The sequence below is a fragment of the Vulpes vulpes genome, chromosome 13, assembly GCF_048418805.1.
Source record: "Vulpes vulpes isolate BD-2025 chromosome 13, VulVul3, whole genome shotgun sequence".
In the NCBI taxonomy this organism is placed as follows: domain Eukaryota; kingdom Metazoa; phylum Chordata; class Mammalia; order Carnivora; family Canidae; genus Vulpes; species Vulpes vulpes.
The window spans coordinates 47459263-47482123 of record NC_132792.1 but is presented as its reverse complement, the minus strand read 5'-3'; the positions used below and the strand labels follow the sequence as shown (position 1 = coordinate 47482123).

The 22861-nt window shown below is 39.9% G+C and overlaps 1 protein-coding gene across 1 annotated transcript; it reads left to right on the top strand.

Moving 5' to 3' along the window:
• The first annotated feature begins 6902 nt into the window (after window positions 1–6902).
• CA3 (carbonic anhydrase 3) lies at window positions 6903–17416 on the top strand. The gene is made up of 7 exons (XM_026013170.2): window positions 6903–7300; window positions 8057–8254; window positions 10414–10532; window positions 12486–12578; window positions 13613–13675; window positions 14657–14812; window positions 16724–17416. Exons 1-7 carry the CDS (start codon window positions 7267–7269, stop codon window positions 16841–16843), a joined length of 783 nt encoding a protein of 260 aa, XP_025868955.1. The 5' UTR covers window positions 6903–7266; the 3' UTR covers window positions 16844–17416.
• Window positions 17417–22861: the final 5445 nt, after the last annotated feature.

The window sequence follows — 22861 nt, the reverse complement described above, 5'->3', positions numbered from 1 at the left end:
TCAAAGAGGATGCATTACAATGACAAGATAGTCTTTATCATATAGAGGCAAAATAAGGAGTGCTCAAATAACTTTTTCTAAAGACAAGAGATAAGAATCGATCACATCTTAGTCTTAGGGTATGAGGTATGCCGAGACGCTATTATTAGGATTTTTAAAAAGTAGTGTGTGATGGGTTAATTGACAGCATTTTTTTTTTCTTAGTGGAACATAAAACAATAGTTCATCCTATGGTCAATAGTATCTACATTGGAATATCTGAAGATATTAAGTAGCCTTTTCTTTTCTATAGAAAGAAATTTACTCCTAAGACACCAGAAATTTACTTTTAAGATACAGAGAGGTTGGTAAAAGGATACAAACTTTTGGCTATAAGATGAATAAAGTCTGAGGATCTAATGTACAACATGGTTCTATAGTTGATAATACTATATTAAATAATTGAAATTTGCTAAGAGAGTAGACTTAAATGTTCTCTTACACACAACAGAGATAAATAGGCTGGGTGACAGATGTGTTAATTGACAAATGGGAGGAATCCTCTGTCATAACATATATTATATCAAACCACCATGATGTACACTTTAAATAGCTTACAGTTTTGTCAATTATACAGCAATTATAGCTGAAAAGTACTGAAAGGTGTGCAATTATGTCAACGTAAAATATTTTGAGTAGATTATTTAAGTTTCATTATTTATATGGAATAAATATAATAAAATAGATGGGTAGTATGTGCCATTAATCAAAGAATCCTGTTAGTATTGATGACTTAATTTTGGAAAAATTAACATTAATTTCATTAATTAACATTAACATCATTAACATTTAATGATGTTAAACATTCAAACAATTGATGCAGATATTTTTTGGCTCTGTTATCCAGAAATTTGATGAAAAGCAATCTATCTCTAACTTTTTAAAGATCCCATGATTTTAGGTTTATCAAGTTTGTGTCTCATGTTTTTTTAAATGATGCTTTGAATTTCTTCTTGCATAAAAACTCCACAACTCTTTTTTTTTAAAGATTTTTTTTCTTTCTTATTTATTTATTTGAGAGAGAAAAAGAGAGCTGAAAGAGTGAATGGAGGTGGTACAGAGGGGAGGGAGAGGGATGGGAGTGAATCCCAAGCAGACTCCCTGCTGATTGTGGGGCATGAGGCAGAGCTCCATCTCACCACCCTAAGATCCTGATCTGAGCTGAAACCAAGAGTCAGTCGCTTAACTATTGAGCCACCCAGATGCTCCCCAAACTCCACAGTGCTTAAAACATTTATTCAACTAAATTTGTAAAGTGATGATAATGATAAATGCAATATGTTAGTTTCAAGTCCTTGCACATTTATTGCTTTGTTTGCTGCTAATAACCCAGCAAAGTGTCCAGAGCAGTTACTGTTACTCTGACTAGCCTAGGGGAGCAATGCTTCACAGGAAGAGCCAGAAATGTAACTCAGTTTTTCTTTCTCCTATAGAGGTGGGGCTGATGTTTGATTTTTCCCAGGGAAGGAAAATATAATCTACATCACACTGGACACAATATCCGAAACCTCCCCCCCCCCGCAAAAATTAAAATGACACAAAAAACCAAAACAATACAACTCTAACAGCAGTGTGGCCTTGAATTGGAGGGTGGATAAATTTGGAAGGAAAGACTAAGATCGAGCCAAAAAGTAGGGAGGGTAGACTTCTGAAGACCCCTGAATGTCATTTAGAGGAATTTGAATTTCAGTTGTAAAAACTTGTTTATCCAAAAATATACCAAAGAAGTGTTCAGTTTTATAGGAATTATATGATTTTTAATTCTTACCACAATATATAGAATTTCAGTTAATTTTGTTATATTAGATTAATCAACCTTGCACATAAATGGGCATATATGGTTAAGAAGTTTTACTTTGAGGGATGGCTGGGTGGTTCAGCGGTTGAGTGTCTGCCTTCGGCTCAGGGCGTGATCCTGGAGTCCTGGGATCGAGTCCCACATCAGGCTCCCTGCATGGAGCCTGCTTCTCCCTCTGCCTATGTCTCTGTCTCTGTCTCTCTTTCTCTGTCATGAGTAAATAAATAAAATCTTTAAAAAAAAGACGTTTTACTTTGACTCCTACCCTTAGAAGTGTCAGCTGGGCATTAGACTGAGCAGCTCAAAGGAGTTCAAGGAGAAGGTGGATGCTGTGGGTATCAACTTGATCTCACACAAGTTCAACCACATGATACTGTGCTTTAGCACCTGTACACAGAAAGCACTGATTATGACCAACCAGAAACAATAGTTATTTAAAGTAGTGAAGTAGTGCTTGCCCAAAGAGAAATTGGACAAATGAAAAAGGCCACAGAAGGTACTAACTTTGTTGAGGAAAAAATACACTGGCCTACGCTGTAATAAGTACTTTACTATATTATCTCATTTAAGCCTCATAAGACTCCTGTAAGGCAGGCATTATTCTCTGTTTCAAAGATGGGGTGCCTGAAGGTCAAAGAAAGATTCAGGCAAAGGGTCACGTGAATGCTATGAAATGGCAAAATAAAATACAACTCCACTTGTTAATTTTGCGAGCAAATACTGTCATTAAGTTACTGAAAACTATATTTGACCATCTAAATTTGATCCGAAGAGAGATACCAGAAAGTTTAAGGAGTTTTCCACTGCTTAAGATGCTACTACTGCATTTTAAGAGAAGAATTTGAATTGAAAAGAAAATAGTTTAAATTTATAAACCTTGATGATCAAATCTCACTGCATAGATTTTGGGGGTCCTCACCTTTGGATTCATGCTTCTCCCTCTCAAATAAAGTAACTCTCTTAAATTGATACATTTTAGTAACAGACAGTAGTTGGGACAAGGCCTTCTACAAACTTGCCATGAGCAGGAATCAAAATTTAGGATCCAATCCAAGAGGTTCAGTTGTTACTGGTGACAACCTCAGGAACTCCGTCTATTGTGTTCCTCTCTAATATGGGGAGTTAAGCTTCCTGATAGCTTTTTGGGAAAAAAGCAAAACGAAAAAACATTGTCAAGGAGGAAGGTGAAAGTTATGTTATATGTGAAAGTTAAATGAATTAATTTAAGATTTTGATTTTAATTAGCCTTTTGGCTTAGTTGAGACTTCCACATTCAGGCATTCCATCCCCCTCCAAAACTTTTGTTTACCTAAATTATCTTTCTTAGTTGCTCTGTGGTCTGTCTCACTGTTTCTCTTTTACTCTCTTTCTCTGACCTCCCTCTTATAAGCACACTCATTTTTTGGGAAAAATCCTATAAATTGCTCACTATATCAACTTTCCAATAATGGTGTTGGGAGAAATGCTGTCATGATGCTAGGAGATAATTTGTAATTAATCATTCCTAGCTCTTTTTCAGTTTTCTTTTAAAAACCAACTCCAGAAATCTCAAAGTTTTCAACACAGTTCAAAGTTATCTCATTGCACCATTGACAGGGAATTTTGAAATTTATAGGCAAACATGCTGGAGTAAATCAACTGAGATGCAGATGATTAATCTGTGGCTTCTAAAAAGTGTATTATGGTCTATTTTTTAAAGATTTTATTTATTTATTCATTAGAGACATAGAGAGAAAGAGGCAGAGACATAGGCTGAGGGAGAAGCAGGCTCCATGCAGGAAGCCCGATATAGGCCTAGATCCCGGGTCTCCAGGATCATGCCCTGAGCTGAAAGCAGAGCTTAGCTGTTGAGCCATCCAGGCGTTCCAATATTTTATGATCTAAAATGACATGATTTGATTTTAATTGTTTTGAAATTCTCATTTTTATTGACTTTCATACAGAAAATACAATGAAAACACCAACCATCATTTTTTGAGACCATGTACCTAAACTGTTAAATATTTCACTTTGCAAATTCTATCTAGTGTTTATTTGAAATTATATGGCATTGTGTACAGTCTTTAATTTATTATTTACTCATGGTGGAGAGGCTTTTATTTATTTGAATTAATGGCAACCTATTTTTAAAATTCCTTCATTACAACATACAAATGGCCAACAGACATATGAAAAAGCGCTCAACATCACTCGGCATCAGGAAACACAAATCAAAACCACAATGAGATACCACCTCATACTAGTCAGGATGGCTAAAACTAACAAGACAGGAAACAACAAATGTTGGCAAGGATGCAGAGAAAGGGGAGCCCTCTTACACTGCTGGTGGGAATGCAGGCTGGTACAGCCACTCCAGAGAACAGTATGTAGTTTCCTCAAAAAGTTGAAAATAGAGCCACCCTACGACCCAGAAATTGCTCTACTAGGTATTTATCCTTTGGGTAAGGATATGCTTGGCATAAAGATTTTATTAAACGCTTGATCTGGACCAGAATAGATGTTTTTCCCAAGAAGACGTACAAATGGCTGACAGACTCATGAGAAAAGATACTCAACATCGCCAATCCTCAGGGAAATACAACTCAAAAATGAGATATGACTTCACAGCATTTAGAATGGTTAGAATAAAAAAGACAAGAAATAACAAGTGTTGTTGAGGCTATAGAGAAAAGGGGAACTTTTGTGCAGTGTTGATGGAAATGTGAATTGGTGCAGCCAGTATGGAAAACAGTATGAAGATTCCTCAAAAAAATTCATGATCCAGCAATTCCACTTCAGCTATTTACCTGAAGAAAACAGAAAGCACCAGTTTGAAAAGATTATATATATATATATATATACCCCTATGTTTACTCAAGCATTATTTACAATAGCCAAGACATGGAAACATTCTAAGTGTCCATCAATAGATGAACGGATAAAGAAAATATGGGTGATATATAATGAAATATTATGCAACCATACAAAAGAATGAAATCTTGCCATTTGTGACAGCATGACAGACCTAGAGGGTGTTATATTAAGTGAAATAAGTCAGACAAAGAAAGACAAATACCACATGATTTCATTTACTGTGGAATTTAGAAAACAAAATAGATGAGCAAACAAAACCAAGCAGAAACGGCTCATAAATACAGAGAACAAACCATTGGTTGCTGGTGCAGAGGGACAGGGGAAAGGATGGCTGAAATAGGCTAAGGGGGTTAGGAGGTATGCACTTCTAGTTATAAAATAAATAAATCACAGGTATGTAAAGTACAGCATAGAGAATATAGTCGCTAATATTGTAATAGCTTTGTATGGGGACAGATGGTGGCCAGACTTACACGGTGTTCATTTGATAATGTCTCTAAATGTCCAATCACGGAGCTGTACACCTGAAACTAAGACTATATTGTATGTCAACTATACTTCAATAAAAAATCCACTTTATTTTAGCGCCTGCCTTTGGCCCAGGGCGCGATCCTGGAGTCCCAGGATCGAGTCCCGCGTCAGGCTCCTGGCATGGAGCCTGCTTCTCCCTCCTCTTGTGTCTCTGCCTCGCTCCCTCTCTATGTCTATCATAAATAATAAATAAATAAATATTTAAAAAATCCACTTTATCTCTATTGCTACTGTATCAGTAACATGAAATGTAGTTACCAACCTTAAACCACACATACCAGAAAAAGAGAGATTATCCTGGTTCGATGAATTGAAACCAGATCCTAGTTTACTGACACAAATGATTATGCATTTAATAAGAAATATAAAACACCTCCATTAACCACAAACCATAGCACCACATTATCACCGTAAAGCAGAAAATTGACCCCAGATGTCCTACATCTGCAGGCTTTCTGATCCCACGCGGACATAATTGAGCTCAGAGTCGAAGGGCATTTGCTTTGCTGTTTGCTTGGATTTTCCGAACTATCTCAGTTCTTGATTCCACATTGCTATTGTGTGGATCAAATGATCCCTGGCTACAAAAATACGCTGGGGAGTGACTCCCCTGGCGTCCAGGTTATGAGTGTGGTCAGTCATTCCACATGCCTTGGGGATGAGCTATCTTTACCATGATGAGAGATTTCCTTTTCAAGTTCAGTAGTCCCCAAATACGCATACTAGCATCCAGAAAAGTCAAAGTAATTAAGGAAACGTATATTGCAAGCTTATTCAAGATAGCACTGCAATTAGGCCCGTGTCTCTTTGCTGTATTTTTTTAAATAAATAAAAATCATTACCGTCCTAGAACAAAGAAGAAACTTTACAACCTACTCTTAGAGTTATAGATATCTGCCACACTGACTTCTTCAATGTAAACCATACGCAGACGTTTAAGAATTTCTCTCTGTCATGTGTGCATTGGGTATGTGTGCCAGTTCTATTCTCCTTTTGCATGGGTCATCATTTTATAAAACAACTTGGAAAGGGAAGAGGAAAAAAAAACACCAGCAATTCTGGAAGCCTTTCCTCTTCCCTTTCTTCTGATCTTTCATTAGGTCTTGGAGGAGGAGGCCCTGCTTTATGTTTGTGGCCTCCCAACCCTCTAGAATGTCCTGACTTTTGGTGAGCAGAGGTGCAGCCCCCACCGCGAGGGCCAGATCAGACGCGGGCTGCTGCTCGAGGGTACCCTGGGGTGCACCCCGCTCCCGGGGCCCCGCGGCCCGCAGACCCAAGGGACCCGCTGGGTCGGGACCTGCTGCTGGCGCGGTACCAAGGACAGGGCGTCACTGTCCATCTCTCTAAGGTTATTGTCCCTCCCGGCCTCTTGCTCCCCATCCTCTTGCTCCTAAGATTTTACAAGCTGCCTGCAAGGGAGTCAGACACGGGTCAGGCAAACAGACGTGCTCTCTCCAGCTACCGTAACCGGATCGCGGGCGCGGAATCCAGTCCCCGGAGCGCCCGGGACCGCGGGCAGACAAGCAGCAGCCTGCGCTGGAAGCAGACCTCGAGGCGAGGCTGCAATGCCCCCGGCTGCAGAGCTGAGCTGCCGCCTGGGTCTCCTGCAGGAACAGCCCCGAAAGGCCTGGAAGAGGGAGGGAGGGAGGGAGGGAGGATGGGGCCAGAGTCGCCCGCACTTGTGCACGTCGGCGGCGCCCCCCTTAGGACAGCAGCGCGGCCTGGGGGGGCGGGAGGGAGACTAGGAGAGACGCGAGCCCAGGTTCCCGGGGAGGGGGGTGGGCTGGGCTGGGCTGGGCTGGGGGCCCTCCTTCCGCCCCCCTCCTCCCTGCCCGACAGCTGTCCAGCTCTCGGAATTCATTGGCTTCCCCCACCCCGCCTCCCAAATACCACCCCACTCCACTTTAGCCCCCCTGCCCCACCCCCGCTGACCTAATAAGGCCGGGCCGGGTGCGGGGGCCCTATATAAAAGGCGCGCGCTCCGCGGGGACTGCGCGAAGCCCGGGAGAGGAGGGAGCGGCGGCCCAGGGCCCGCGGAGACGACCATGGCCAAGGAGTGGGGCTACGCCAGCCACAACGGTGAGTAGGGGCGGCCCCCGCCCCAGCCCTGGCCGGGATGCTGCCGGAGGATCCCCTGGCATTGCACGGAAAGTGCGCGACCCCAGGGAGTGCGTGGGGAACTTTGGGAAGAGTCCAAGGAAACCAACATTGCCTGAGCACCTAGCAAGTGCCTTAAGGGGCTGACCCTTTTACCTTTATCTCATTTAGCTCTCCCTGGAGCCCTTGTTACTTCCACTGGAAGCAACAGAAGTGCCCAGGGTCACACTGCCTCTGACTGAGAAGTCAGGACCCCCCCCCCCCCCCCCCCCAGGTCCAGTTCTGATTGTTCCTTACTCCTCCTGAGCTACTGGGCAAGCACTTAACCTCTCTGAGCCTGGTGGTGGCTTCAGAATCCTTGCTCTGCCTGCTGGCTTCTGCTCACCCAGTGGTAAAAGAAATAGGGGTGAGCTTTGAATACCACAGCTTTGAGGGTATTTTATTCCAGCTTTATGGTAGAAGATGGCATTGGTAAAAAGGGTGATGCAGCGCATTTCAAAAATAAGCCTTTGAGGTTCTACTCTTGAGCAAGCAGGGATATGCTTTATATTTCTAAGTATAGTATTAAGGAAACTATGAAAAGGTCTTAAATGCTGAGCATTGGCATGCCCAAGCTGAAATCCAAGACCTTTTCATAAGCACAGACTAGCCTCCATGTATTTTGCTGATTTGGTCAGTTAGAAAGACAACTTGGAACGTGCCACCAAATACATAAATCCCCTCAACTTGATTTCCTAGGTCCTGACCACTGGCATGAACTTTACCCCATTGCCAAGGGAGACAACCAGTCGCCCATCGAACTGCATACTAAAGACATCAGGCATGACCCTTCTCTGCTGCCGTGGTCAGCCTCTTATGATCCTGGCTCTTGCAAGACCATCTTGAACAATGGGAAGACCTGCAGGGTTGTGTTTGATGATACTTATGATCGGTCAAGTAAGTATGACGCTTAGGTAAAGGCCCACGGACATTTCCAATGTCCATATTGGCAAAATTAGACTTAGGATACAGTAACAGAATTAGTGGGAAGAGGGGTCCCTTCATCTCTGAAAATGGAGATGACATTCTGTTTGGCTCTAGTCATGAAGAATTATGTTCATGCGTTGAATAGGAATGCCTCTCTCTCTAACCTGGTCAACTTCGCTGCTGCAAAATGGGCCCATGCCCAAGCTAAAAGTTGGCAATGAGTTCTTGAAATGCGGCTTGATAAGAAGGCGATGAGTCCAAATGAATGTCATTTTGGATGGCCTGCACCTGAGGTTTCTGACCACAGTCTGGAGAGCAAGGTTCCCATTCCCACATGTGGTAGAGAGTCCTTTCTACAAAGCAAGGAACTTGGAAAAAAACCCAAAGTAGGCACTTTCTCTCCCTGGTGTGTGGGTAGGGGCCAATCCAAGGGAGAGAATGAGGTCATTGCATGAGTCAGGAAGATTGCCTTCAATGCTTCAGTGGGGTTCATTTGATTAATCCTTTTGGCAAGTGGTTTTGAAGTATCTGACAATTTCATGAGTAGTGATTTGTGTTGCACGAAAATGAAAAATCACATTTTAAAAGACTCTTTATTTTACTACATTATTAAGCAAACCAGTGAAATAAAAGCAGGCTTAGAAATCCTTCATTTCACTGTAAATGAGGTAAGAAAGAATCTATCTTTAATATTTTGGTGCTTGATGTACAAGAATACATTTTCTTACAACCACATTTATAAAAAAGTTAAAATTATCCTTATTGATATATATATAAATGAATATTCCCAAGGATGTTATAGTAAGGGGCAAGAGTGTCATAATCTCTACTTATTAGGAGGCTCCCAGTAATGAGTATCATAGAAATTTATATTTTCTCAAACAATAAAATTTCATATTGCTGTTACTTTTTTCCCTTTGTCCCTTTAAATCAAGTTCCATTCTGAAGGATAAGCAACAAAATAAATAGTACCTATTATGTTGAACCACATGAAAATACCATTTTTGCTTGCAAAATATGGACAATTCCATATGAATTATCCTAAGTTGGACTCATATGTCCAGAAAATAACTGTTCTAGTGCTTGGACTGGAAAAATGCCATGAATCAAACCACTTATTTCTACATGACCAAGCTCATACAAGTCTAGCTCTATTGTTTTAGATTTATGGTATGTGGCTTTCAGTGCCCTTTCAGCACCAATAGTTGGTCAATCCTTTCTGGAATAGTTATTCTCTGAATTCTATTTTGATCTAGTTTATGTTGCTAAATCTTGATTTTAGGATTTTTGCATAATTTCCAATGTCTTGCAGAAAATATTTGGACCTCTAAATCATTCTCCAGGTGAATGAAGTGAGATCAAAATAATGTGATGGGTTGAAGTATTTGGACAACAAACTAAAGAAATTAATGCTGCCAAGAATTATCTAGTCTAGTTATCCACATTGATCGATTCCCTGAGAAATTTCTGAATTTTTCATTTTACCTCATTTGAATAGACACAGCCTAAGTTCGATGTGGACGACAGCTCTTGCTTATGGTCTTAAAGATGAGTGGAGTTGGAGGCAAGACATGGGGAAGGAATTCACATTTGCTCAGGGATTCGTGTATTGGGCAATGTGATGAACACTTTAAAGTCCTTAATCTCATTTAATCCTCACGGCAGCTCTGAAAGGTTGATATTATTATCACCTTCATAGAGAAGCAAAAACAGGTTCAGAGAAGTTTAGCAACTTGCCTGAGATCACACAATTAGCTAGGATTTGAACCTCCATCTGTCTGGCTCTCAACTGTCATGTTCTTCTCACCGCACCACACAACTGACTCAGTTGTTGACTGTCCACATCCTTATTGCCCATCTTTTGTTTTAATTTTATCATCATAGATGTTATATTGACATTTTAAACATAATAAAACAAGCAAACGAAACAAGACAGAAAAGAGAAATAATTTATTTTGATATATCCCAAGACTTCATGAGAAAGAGACCAGTGTGCTTGAGAACAGTATCATCTACCCAGCAGATTGACCACTCTTGCCCTTCAAACTTTGGCTATAAGAGAACTTGTTTAAAGTAGGACTCTAAAAGAAGCATGAATTCACCGTTGACCTAGCTTCTCTGACTCACAGTGCTGAGGGGTGGTCCTCTCACTGGACCCTACCGGCTTCGCCAGTTCCATCTTCACTGGGGCTCCTCCGATGATCACGGCTCTGAGCACACCGTGGATGGAGTCAAGTATGCAGCAGAGGTAGGAAGAATGGCCGTGACCCACTCTGGGCCTCCCAAAGTGAAAACTGAAATGTTGAAAAATAACAAAAAAGTCACATCCACTACCCTTCCTTCAAGCCTGAGGTTGTGAAAAGTGCTGTAGTAGTTTAAGCATATTCTAGGCTAGACGATTGAAAGAATGGAGGTGAGTGAGTATCATGCATTAAAATTGTCAAGGTTATATTAAGAAATTGGATGGTAGTTTCATAATTAAAAAAAAAAAAGCCAAGGTCCTGAACAGAACAGAAAAGATAAGGATAGCTAGTATTTATTAAGTGCTTCCAAATATTAACTCATTTGATCCTCTCAGCAACTCAATGAGATGGGTTACAGATGAGGAAACTGAGTCACAGAAAAGTTACATGACAAAGTCACAGAGCTGGGTGCTAAACCTGGTGCTCTACCTTATGTAGGTGGGCTTCAGAGTCTATCACCTTTTTATTTTTCTAAGGTTTATTTATTTTAGAGAGAGCAAGATCACAAGAGAGCAGGGAGGGGCAGAGGGAGAGAATCTGAAGCAGACGCCCCGTTGAGCAGAGAGCCCTACATGAGGCCCTGTCCCAAGACCCTGAGAGCATGACCTGAGCCAAAACCAAGAGCTGGCTGTCTAACTGACCGATCCACCCAGGGGTCCCCAGAATTTATCATCTTGTCCAGGGCCTTTGGCTGCTTCTTTTATAAGAACGTAGTGCTCTAAAAATAGCATTTAGAAGTTCTGGCTAATGCTCTTGTTCTAGTCTCTTAATGAAGGGTGTGCATACATAAGTGTGTATGATTGTATATATGTATATATTTACACACACACACAAGTGAATAGGTAAATATAGATACGCTTACAATTTAATATGAGCAAATACTACTGTCTCCGTTAACCCAGTAAAGAAAAGCATGATTTGTAGCTGAGATGAAGGCAGCAAATTGCAGGGACAGAAGACAAACCTAGCGCATATTGTTTTTCTAAAGCTAAGCCTGTGAAGGGTGACAAATGCCCAAGAGGTGAGGATCATTCCAGTTTTTTACTGCCACACTCTTTTCTGGTCCTAGGCTCCCACCAACATAGGGGCTGGGACAGGGACCTCGGAGACACTTGTGTTCACTCCCTCAAGCAGCATGCTGAGGTAGCTTAAATGAAACTCCAGGAGACCCAAAGTACTTCACTAGGATCATTCCATTTTTCTACAGCTCATCTAGAAAGCCAGTGACAGGATAAATAAACGATTGACAGCGCCCTCTGGATCACTTCCCCCTGAAATTGGGGAACGTTTGGTGTATTCCTTACAACTATGGGCATGGCTTGCTCTTTGGCCTTTCGCATGGGATTATCTCAACACTTTTGGTCTTGAATACAATATTCTTGACTGCTGTGAACTATTGTATTCTCTTACCATTCTGTGTAACTCGATGTGAGAAGTTTGACTAATTAAGCTGGTAACTAAAAAAAAAAAAAAAAGCTGGTATCTGTGTTCTACATTAAGGTTAGGTTACCACCAGTAACCACTGGCTGCTAAAAGGAGGAAAATATGAAAATGCCCAAGAATTTTACTATTGTTTGTTCTCCCTATTTCCCAATTAGATTGTAACTTTAGGATGTTATCTGCTTCTTGCTTATCACTCTGCGTTTCATGGTTTGATTTGTTAGAAAAAGGAGTAATGTACGAAACTACATTTTGAATTAGTTTAACAAAAGTTCAGTGTTGCCTCACCGCTTATTACAAAGTTCTAGATGTACTTGTAATAGTCTCATACACTTTTCAGTTGAACCATTAAAAATGTCACCAAAATAGTGCCTGTTAATATTTAGAATTCTATCAACTTCCCAGGAGAGCGCTCGGCAACTTTAGATTTGTAAAATTATCAGGTTTATTGTGAATAATTTTATACTCATTTTCTTATGTGAGAAATTTACCTCATAACCTGTATTCTGTGGTTTCAGCTTCATTTGGTTCACTGGAATCCAAAGTATAACACTTTTGGAGAAGCTCTCAAGCAACCTGACGGGATAGCTGTGGTTGGTATTTTTCTGAAGGTAAGGTAAAAATTGACCACGTTTCTCTGTCAAAACTTTGTTCCTTATCCGTGGTTAGGATAGCATGAGTTTCATTCCTTCCTTTTATTTAAAGGGGAGAGAGGAATGAATGTCATTACTCATTCAACTAATCAAGATATGTCTGGTAAAGTCAGCTCAAAATATTTAGCCCTTCCTTCTAAGTGTACCTTTTGCCATATGTCAGTGCCCCTAAGTCTTCTAAATTCTCTCAAGAATGAGTGTGTGAGTGTGTGTAGGGGCAACAGAGACAGAGCCTTGGAAGGAGCTTGTTACAGGGCTGGGGAGGGCAAAAGCAGCATTGTTTCATTATCCCTTCCCGCTACTCTATTTCGATTGCACTGGAAACCAGAAAAGCCCATGTTGGGAACCACTGTGATGCCAAGTTCCTGGCTGGACGTCCCCTCAGCTTAGGGTGGCTACCACTCACATGATCCCAGGCTAAGATAGCACATGGAATGTGTGTGTTGTTGGGCCAACTTTAGTTTAAAGTGGACTTAGTGTCATTAACACATGAATTTAGCGGTAACATAATCTAGATTTTAAGCCAGAGGTGAAAATCTAGCTTCTTTCTTTTTGAATGACCTAATTTGTTTTATGTCCTGAACTCATTGGGTCATTTTCAGTGATTGAATGCAATGCAACAGGAAATGGAGAGGGTCTGTACTGGAAGAAAATAAATTTAGTTTTACATACATTGAATCCATCCTAGCTTTAATTCTATAAAAAAAATAAAAAAAGTAGAATGACTGCAGGGAAGGTCAAGGACATAGAAATAAATCAACATGTAATTTTGTGGTTTTGTGCTTCAGAGGCCTGGAATCTAAATTTAGTTCAGAAAATATATACCCTAAGATCTTAGGGGAGAAATAAACTTCTGTTTTTGCTTTGTACAAGATATTCTTGCAGATTTATAAACACTAGTTGCAGATGGATGGATCAAAGTCAGTTTCCAAGACAATCATCAATTACGGAGAAGGGAAAAATATAATTATTGGCTTTTGATTTACTTACAGATAGGACGTGAGAAGGGCGAGTTCCAGCTGTTCCTGGATGCATTGGACAAAGTTAAGACAAAGGTAAAAATAAATCATGTTCCCTCCTAGAACATAAAGCAGGGTATGTCCGTTTTTTATTTTTACATTTTCAAGTGTATTTGTTCCACCTAAAGGGTTACAAAGTTTGATGAATATGCTAAGCAAATGTATACAAACAAATGCTGTTCTATTTGTGTGGTTTATGATTTTTTAGTGCAATTTCACATATATCAGCTTATTAAATTCTCTGTCAGATAATGACCTTCTTAATGATGTGGTTGTAAGAGAAGTTGAATGGTTATCCTCTGCTCCCTAACACACACACACACACACACACACGCACACATGCATGCACACATGTGCAGAAGTACTAAATATTTCTGTCCTGCTGTTGCCCTCTCTCTCCTGGGTGACATCTTTATATTTTAAATCTTAACAGTAGACTCTTCTAATTAACAGCCTCCTTTTAAATGCCTTTGGAACTGTTCTAATCAAATGCTATTTTTACCACCAGAAAAAGTATTCCGAATATAATATTCAAGCAAGCCTGTTTTTTTTTTTTTTGTCATTGAGAACCTAAGCATTAGCTTATATGAAATATTTCTGTTCCAGTGAGATGTGAGTTCTCTTTATCTTGGGAAGTGCGCAATTACAGTTCTACTGACAGTTAATAGGGAATAAAATGTTACAATGACTGTGCCAAAGTCATAACATAAACTGGCTCCCCCCCTTTGACTTTTAGTTCTGAAAGGCATGAACTTTGCTTAAGAGTTCTGTTTTTCTTGGGGTGCCTGGGTGACCCATCGGTTAAGGTCCCACTCTTGACCTCAGCTCAGGTCTTGATCTCAGGGTCCTGAGTGCAAGACCCGACTTGGGCTCCATGCTGAGTGTGGGGGCTACTTAAATTAAAAAAAAAATTCCATTTTTCTCTATTGCACTTGAAATCCATCCTCACAAAGTGGTGAGCCCCTTGGGGGTGGGCAGTATGGGTGCACCTGTTCACCGTGCCCTGCTCTCTACCAGGGCAAGGAGGCGCCCTTCACAAATTTTGACCCATCCTGCCTGTTCCCGGCCTGCCGGGACTACTGGACCTACCACGGCTCCTTCACCACACCGCCCTGCGAGGAGTGCATCGTGTGGCTCCTGCTGAAGGAGCCCATGACTGTGAGCTCCGACCAGGTAAGCACAGCCCCAGGCCAAAGCCTTGAGTACAGGCGAACTTGCATCGCTGAGGGGCTGTATGATAGAGATGCTAGATGGAAGATGCTTTTGGAACAGCTCTATGACTAGACATTGCAGAGTTTGCTCCAGCTGATTAGGGCCAGTTTGCTCAACTTTCTAAAACCTGGCTTCCAAAAGTACCAGGATAAACACAGATCATTGAAGGTGGTTGTCATCCTCAACAGTGACTGAGTTTATGCTCTAGAAACACAGAAGGGTTTAGATCATTAAAATGAATTAGCCTTTGTTAATTTGGAACTCCCTCCAAATGCTAAGCACTGGTAGGAGATTATAAATACAGGCCCTGGGGACGAGGATACTGATGGAAGGGATTTAACAACCCTGTGAGCTATATACGATTTTTTTCTAGTTTTTTTTTCTTCTTCCAGTTTTTACAGATACCTAAGTCATGGTTCAGATAGGTTAAGTTCAGATAGGTTAAGTTTGCTCATGATCACACAGCTGAGCTGAGGAGCTGAGATTCCAGTGTCTGTCTGTTTCCAATACCTCTTAATCTCGTTGCTCAGGCCTTTCTTCTTAGTATTCATCTAAAGAATGTCCTTGCAACATTTGTCAAAGAGACTTTCAAGGAAAGACTGGGAAAAAATGTGTGAGCAGGGATATGGAGAAGAACTGATTAAAGCAAGTGGACAACTCGGAAATCCACACCGTAGATCATGTATATCTATTTTTAAAGTCAGTTTACCAGTATGTCTCCCTTACTTAAGACAGGAGTATTCCTATTGCTGCCAGTTACAGGCTCAAGTACATATGATCATTTTTATCAAAAGATCAGATTTTTTTCATGAAGTTAGAAGTGTTTTCTCTTTCTCTTTTTCTTTCTTTCTTTCTTTCTTTCTTTCTTTCTTTCTTTCTTTCTTTCTTCTTTCTTTCTTTCTTTCTTTCTTTCTTTCTTTCTTTCTTTCTTTTTTCTTTCTTCTTTCTCCTTCTTTCCTTCTTTCTTTTTAATTTAAAATCAATTAGCAACATGTAGTATATCCAAAATATCAGATTTAATAGGTTCACTCATATACGTATTTTGAAAGAGGAACGAAGTTTTCTTAAGAAAGCTAAAAACATTTTCATGTAGAGATATAGTACTGATGATAACTTCCTAAATTATTCTCCCTTAAGAAAAAAAAATCTTCAAAAATGTTCTTAAAATTTTAAGTACAGCATGACTAATTTCTTTCTCTTGTTAAAAAGAGACTCCATAAACTTCTACAATGAAGGCCAATTAAGCTTATTATTTGCACTGATATTGCCCTCCTATATAAAGCATATGCTTCATACTGACCCACCAAATTAAAATAATTGCTTCAGAACTCAGGAGGAGCAAACACTTTGACCAGAGGGCATGAGGATCCTATATAAAATGAAGAAAAATGTATTTTACAAATAAAGAAAAGGTTTATATTATGCAGGAACTGCTAACCAGACAATTCTGGACCAACGGGTTTTGTGGTTTGCTGGTCTTGTTTTATTTTTTATTTTTTTATTTTTTATTTTTATTTTTTTTGCTGGTCTTGTTTTAAAAGCGGAAATTTGGAGCACCTGGTGGCTCCATTGGTTAAGCGTATGCTTTTGGCTCAGGTCATGATCCTGGGGTCCTGGGACAGGTCATGATCCTGGGGTACTGGGATGGAGCCCACTTCAGGCTCTCAGCTCTGGGGAGAGCCTGCTTCTCCCTCTCCATCTGCCTGCCACGACCTCTGCTTGTGCGCTCTTTCTCTTTCTCTTTGTCAAATAAACAAATAAAATCTTTAAAAAATTTTTTTTAAAAAGTAAAAGCCAGAAGTTTCTGTCACATGTAGCCTATGTCCACTTGGTCTGAACGTCATGCTGACAGCTTTCCCTTGTCCCTTGCAGATGGCAAAGCTGCGGAGCCTCTTCTCCAGTGCTGAGAATGAACCCCCAGTGCCCCTGGTGGGGAACTGGCGCCCTCCCCAGCCTATAAAGGGCAGGGTGGTGAAAGCCTCCTTCAAATGAGGCTGCAGGAGCTTGCCCTCTTCAGGAAAGGAAACTTGCCATTGGAGAGCTTGGTTCCTTGTCTCCTTTTGGTGCTCCTTACTCCAAGTATGCTTCAGTTTTCCACACTGAGCAATGTATGCAAGAGTGCAATCATTGAGAAACAAAAGTTATGTTTGACAAGATAATACGAAAGCATTTGGCCTTTGTAATAATCGTCTTTCCTATAAAAGTAGCATTGTTAGTAAGGTTTCAAAGAAGAAACAGGTGAAAGAGGAAAGTTTTAGAAAAATGGGTATTGGGCACCATTTTTTTCTGTCATCTTAAATTTCACAGAACTTCAGTTTTATTCTTTCTATATTTTGAGTTGTCCATCTTAAAGATATAATGAGTAATTCTATATATATAGAAGCAGATGTGTATGAAGATTGCAGAGCGAAGGAAGGAATCTGAATTAAATATAAGGCACTTAAATGTCTATATACACGGAGCAATGAAAAGATGCATTTCAATCCTTAAATAAAACCAAGGGATCCATTACTTATTACAATTTTAGCTACTGTAAAGATTACCTGGTTTTGTTTGTCAACAAAAGGAAAACACATTCATCCAATAGTTTAAAAAATTTGATCCAATATTTGAATTTCTTCTTCATAAAGATGGTTGACTTTATCGTAACATTTTTCTTTACCTGAAGGAGGGCCATTTATTTTTAATTTTACTACTTTTCTCTTTTGCATGCGTATTAAGATAACAATTGCCTCTGATATCTTTCTAATTTGAGGGTGGAATAATAATTCCTAGAACACGAAGGCGTGAATGGCTGCACTTGAAGTAAAAGCAGTTGTACTGATCATCAAAACTAATAAAGACATGAATGAAAAAAATTTTCTTGTGTTTTTTAGTGAAGAAAAAGGTCCTAAATGGCAGTAATGGAATAAAACTAAAAATGGCAGAGTTTATAAGTCTATGTTTATAACTGAAGAGTGATGATAACACACAGGTTCCGCTTTTAATTGGATGTTACATTCCTCACAGGGTGGCTAAGAATCAGTGAAGGTCCTTGGGGGAAAATAGCAGACTTGAGAAGAGGGATGTGTGGCCATATATTCAAGAGTGTGGACTGGTTTCCAGAAGCCTTAAGGCTGATTTAGGATTCCGGGGTCCATCCCAGTACCATGGTTCCTACTTAGGGGCATGGAATCAAGTCAGACTGTAGCTTTTATGCTTCTATTTTTTAAAATGTGCATTGGGATGGCACTAGTCTAATACTATAAAAGTTCATACATTGAGACCTTCAAAACATTTAATATGTTTAGACATAAAATCTAACTTTGCAGTTAATACCTTTCATATGTCTTTTATCACATCACTGGCTAGTATGTTAACTTATGTTAGAAAATGACAGCAATAATTTCATCACCCTAACGAATGAAAATGATGTTGGGTCAGGAGAGTCCTGTGATGCTGGAAGTCAATTCATGTGACAAAGCCCTAGAGACTAAAGTTATTTAATAGATTACCACTTGGGTGAAGTAAAACCAGGTTGGTCAGTGCGAACTGGATGTGTTAATTAAATCCCTTGAAATTAGGAGGTGTGGAGCTTTCATCAATTAGTGGTAATATACCAGCTGATTCTCTCAGGATACTTAGTAATGCTGAAAGCACTGTAAAAATGCACCCAAGATACACTCAGTGTGGGAGAGGAACGTAGAACTTAAAACCAGCTATAGTGGTCCCTATTCAAGAACAGCTAAACAAGGCTAGAACTGTTTTAAGGGAAAACGTCCAATCAAGAGAGGCTATCTCCCTCGACCATGAGTTCCATGAGTGTGCAGATGTAAGTCTTATACATTGTTATTCCCCTTATTGCCTAGTACTGTGCCTGGCACTTTAGAAGCATTCAAAAATATTTGGTGAATAAATGATGTGATGAACATAGATAACCCCAGGGCAAATACTCATCTTCTTGAATAACCAGTTACTCTACACGACGAAGACTAATGCTTGTTTTTGCTCATCTTATTTACTTTAGACCTCCTTGGGAAAATGTTCTCTTTAGCTTCAGGTGACAGCTTTCCTGTTGGAACATATTTTTCCTTCCATTCTGAGTCATTGCCAATGCTCACAATTATCACCCAACTTAAAACTTCAAATTTCTCCCTGCACTCAAAATGCTGAGTTATTATACATGTTCATCGGGATATTGAAACCACACTTATGTCCTTATTCAACGGAGGGATCATCTTCACGATCACGCATAAGATTCCCAAAAATTGCACCTCTGGCATACACAACCTGTAGAGGGGACGTGGCTAGGAGGTGTGCTGAACATGTTTCAGCATCTGCCAACTTTTGTTCTTTAGGATGTAGTCACTGTAGATATTTTTAAACGTCAACATAGAACAGAAACTAATTTGAATTAAGTGTGTCAGAATATTCAGATAACCGTATCCTTAAGAGTCTATGAATGGCACATAATCTATAAGAATTTACTGAATATAGGGTATGCAAATATAATCTTACTCCTTTAATGGGCAGACAATGTACTTACGAGAAGGTAAATATTCATGACCACTGATCCAAAACTTTTTATGTGCAATCAGTGAATATTTATGTAGATGAATCCAATATTTGAATTGGATTCCCATCGGATTCCCATTGGGAAGCATTCTACTTAGGATATGCAAAACTTCAGATTTCAATGCCTAACTTTACTCATTTGGGTAATTAAATAAACATGGATGAAATTGATCAGCTATAAACTGGCTTGGATACATGTAAAAAATTGGCACAAATAAAATTGTTATAAAGCAAATAGAGTCCCAAACCACATCAGAGACCACATAAAAAAATTAGATTTTATTTTCTTTTTGAATGTCTTCATATTTGATACTAAAGAGGAATTCTGGACATGAGCAAAAATTATTTTAGTTGAGAACAAGTGAGAAGAGGTAAAATAAAAAAAAAAGAAAAAGAAAACAGGTGCCTGTGTGGTGCAGTTGATTAAGCATGGGACATTTGGTTACGGCTCAAGTCGTGATCTCAGGATCATGGGATCAAACCTGGTGTTGAGTCCCTTGCTGGGCTCTCACTGAGCACAGAGTCCGCTTGGGATTTTCTCGCCCTCTTCCCAACCCCGCTCTCCCACCGCCCCGCTCACGCACACATTCTCTCTCAAATAATCCTTAAAAATGAAAATTATAAAACTTTTCAGATTTAATATAAGAAATTTTAATGATTTTTAAAAACTATTCCTAAGCTAGCACTTACAGATTTAAAATGAAAATGAAAAGGCAAAAATCCTGTATGTATTTACTTTTCACTTGGGTCACTAGATGGCAGCAAAACAATTACAAAAATGACTGAAATGAAAAGGCAGGCGGTTGCAGAGCAATAAGGGGTTTTGTTCGCTTGTTTTTTTTTTTTTTTTTAATCCAGCAAATTCCTTTTCCTTTTCTCAAATGTTTAATATATTAACCATGCATATCTATCGAAAAGATGGCGAGGGTTTCTTATTTTTGAGGATTTTAATAGCCAAAAGTGAGCCCTTAGGGATTCGTTTGGTAGTTGTTGAACCCAAACCAAAATAAATGAGAAGCAAACATTTTTTAGCCCTGTTCAGTCTTCCGGAGGCCTGGGTGTAAGTCACACAACACTTGCTGGATATGTGCTTTCGAGCAAGTTCATTTCTCTGGCCTCAGCCTCCTCATCTGTGAGTAGGAAATAATCATGGTACTTGCTCAGAGGGTTTTTTGTTTGTTTTTAAGAATTAAATGAGTTGGTACATATAACTCCTTAGAATATTTATTGTAGCATATAGTAAAACTCTCAATAGGGGTTAATTCTCTTTGGAAACTTAATTTTACTTCAACCAGGAAAAACTCTAATGGCTTATTCGGCATCTAAAATCATGTTTTTTTCTTCATGTATCGATTAGTAACAGCATGAGTCCACATCTTAATTCAGATGATGGTAAAGGAGTTACAGTAAAGGGCTCCCCTAATGGATTTCCTCTCTGCTTGGCATTGACAATGACAATAACTGTTGCCCCATCCCATCCCATGTAGCAGAAAATCAAGATGCGGCCACATTAGAAACCAGCATGATGCTCAAAGGAGTGATTGGGAGGATGACAGAGAATTTTTTCTGAGGAAGGTTCTGTTCCAAGAGCTCTGTTCCTTACCTGAGGAAGTGTATGATTGGCAAAACACCAGAAAATAAACCAAAGAGGAGAGGTGGGAAAACTAAGGCATTCATTCTGCTTTACTGACTTTGAAATGGCAGGATAGAGTCCCTTGGAGTGCTGCATGAAGTGGAAAATCTATCCTAATTGTAAATACAGAAAGTCTCCTGCCATGACATTAATTTGGGTCTTGTCTGGGCATGTCATAAAATCAGGATCCTAAATGAGGTGCGTTAAGTGAACCTGGGAGGAGAGTTTATCCATTTGGGGGTGACTCAACTCCAATTATAAAAGGAAATAAAACAGTGTAGGCATAAAATCTAGGATCAAGGGAATGGATGACTTGAGAGCTGATGAACTACTTTAGATTGGAAGGTGTTTAATGGCAGCCACCTGACAACTTGACCAGCTAGATAATCACAGGTAATCAGCAGGAGTAAGAGCGAGTCTAACTGTGCAGTCACAGGGGACCGAGTGCACTGCAGAGGCATAAAACCCAGTGATTTAAAAGCTAATTTTAGCCAGGTGAGAATCAACTCTGTGCAGTAAACAGAGAATCAGATTCTCCCTTGTATTCAAATTGTTTCCAGGTAGAGAAGGCTGGAAACTCAGGGAAAACATTTTGGTCATTAAATGCACATATTCTCTGTTTAAACATGTCCAAAAATTTCTATCATACTCACTCAACTCATATGAAATTTGGATGGTTCTAAACACATTTGTTCAAGAGAAGTCACTCCCCCAGGGACGTTTGACTCCCATGGAAGTATATTACAAGTGGAAGTGTTTGAAAATACTATGCAACTTTGGCTAATAAAATTCACACTTCTGCTCCTCTGTGTGCTTGCTTTAATGGAGGACCTAAGGCATTCCCTGGAGACCCCAAAGAGACCCCTTCCCTGGCAAAGGTAGCGTGATGATACAAGCCAAGCAACGTAGGCATAGATCGGGGCCCAGCCAGGGGGAAGAACTGAGAACTGAGGGGGAAAAGGGGCCAGCAGAAAGTCAGCAATAAGGAGCCTGCTGCTCAGTGAACATGTAGGGGTCTGGTTCTTGCACCGGGAGCCAATCTTAGGAGTAACAAGAATATTTCTACATTCTATCTGTAATGTAGGCTGATGTGAAGCATTGTGCATGCGTACATGCATATATATATAATGTAATGTATGTGTGTGATGAGCAATAGGGATGGGGAGGTTTTAGGAAGATAAGAAGTTCATCTGTCTTGTTATACTACTGAGGCCCCAGAACTAACACAGTGTCTGGAATCTAGTCAGTGCTCAAAAAGTATTTGTTGATGGGAGGGAGCAATGGACAGATGGATGGATGGATGGATGGATGGATGGAAGGATGGATGGGGCAATAAGAATCCTAAAATATTGAATGTCCGTTTAAGACCATGAGTTGATGGGACCTATGCCATCATCCTGGTAATGTCCAGAGACTGGCAAGAGTTCCAAGAGTTCTTGGAGGAACTCAAGAGTTTCTTTGTTAAGTCCAGGCTTCCCTGTAAAAAGAGTGGTGATGGGAGAAGAGAAGCAGTTTCACATCACATATATTCAAAACTCATCATTTGCAAATTTCAATATTAAAAACGAACTTAATGTAGAAGAGACATGTTTTAAGAGATATAAAAGAAGATCATCTACCCGAATATTTATCTCATTAAGCACTTGTGCTTCTACTGCGCAAACTGAGGAGGTAGGTTGGCAAGGAGCCTGTGGCATTGGACTCTGCTGATACTAACTGGCATATTTCACACTAGTGTTGCTTGAACTTTTATGAGTTTGCCTTAGTTTTCTCACTAGTGACTTTGGTTCTCCATTTCATTCAGCTTTGTGTGAAGGTGCTCA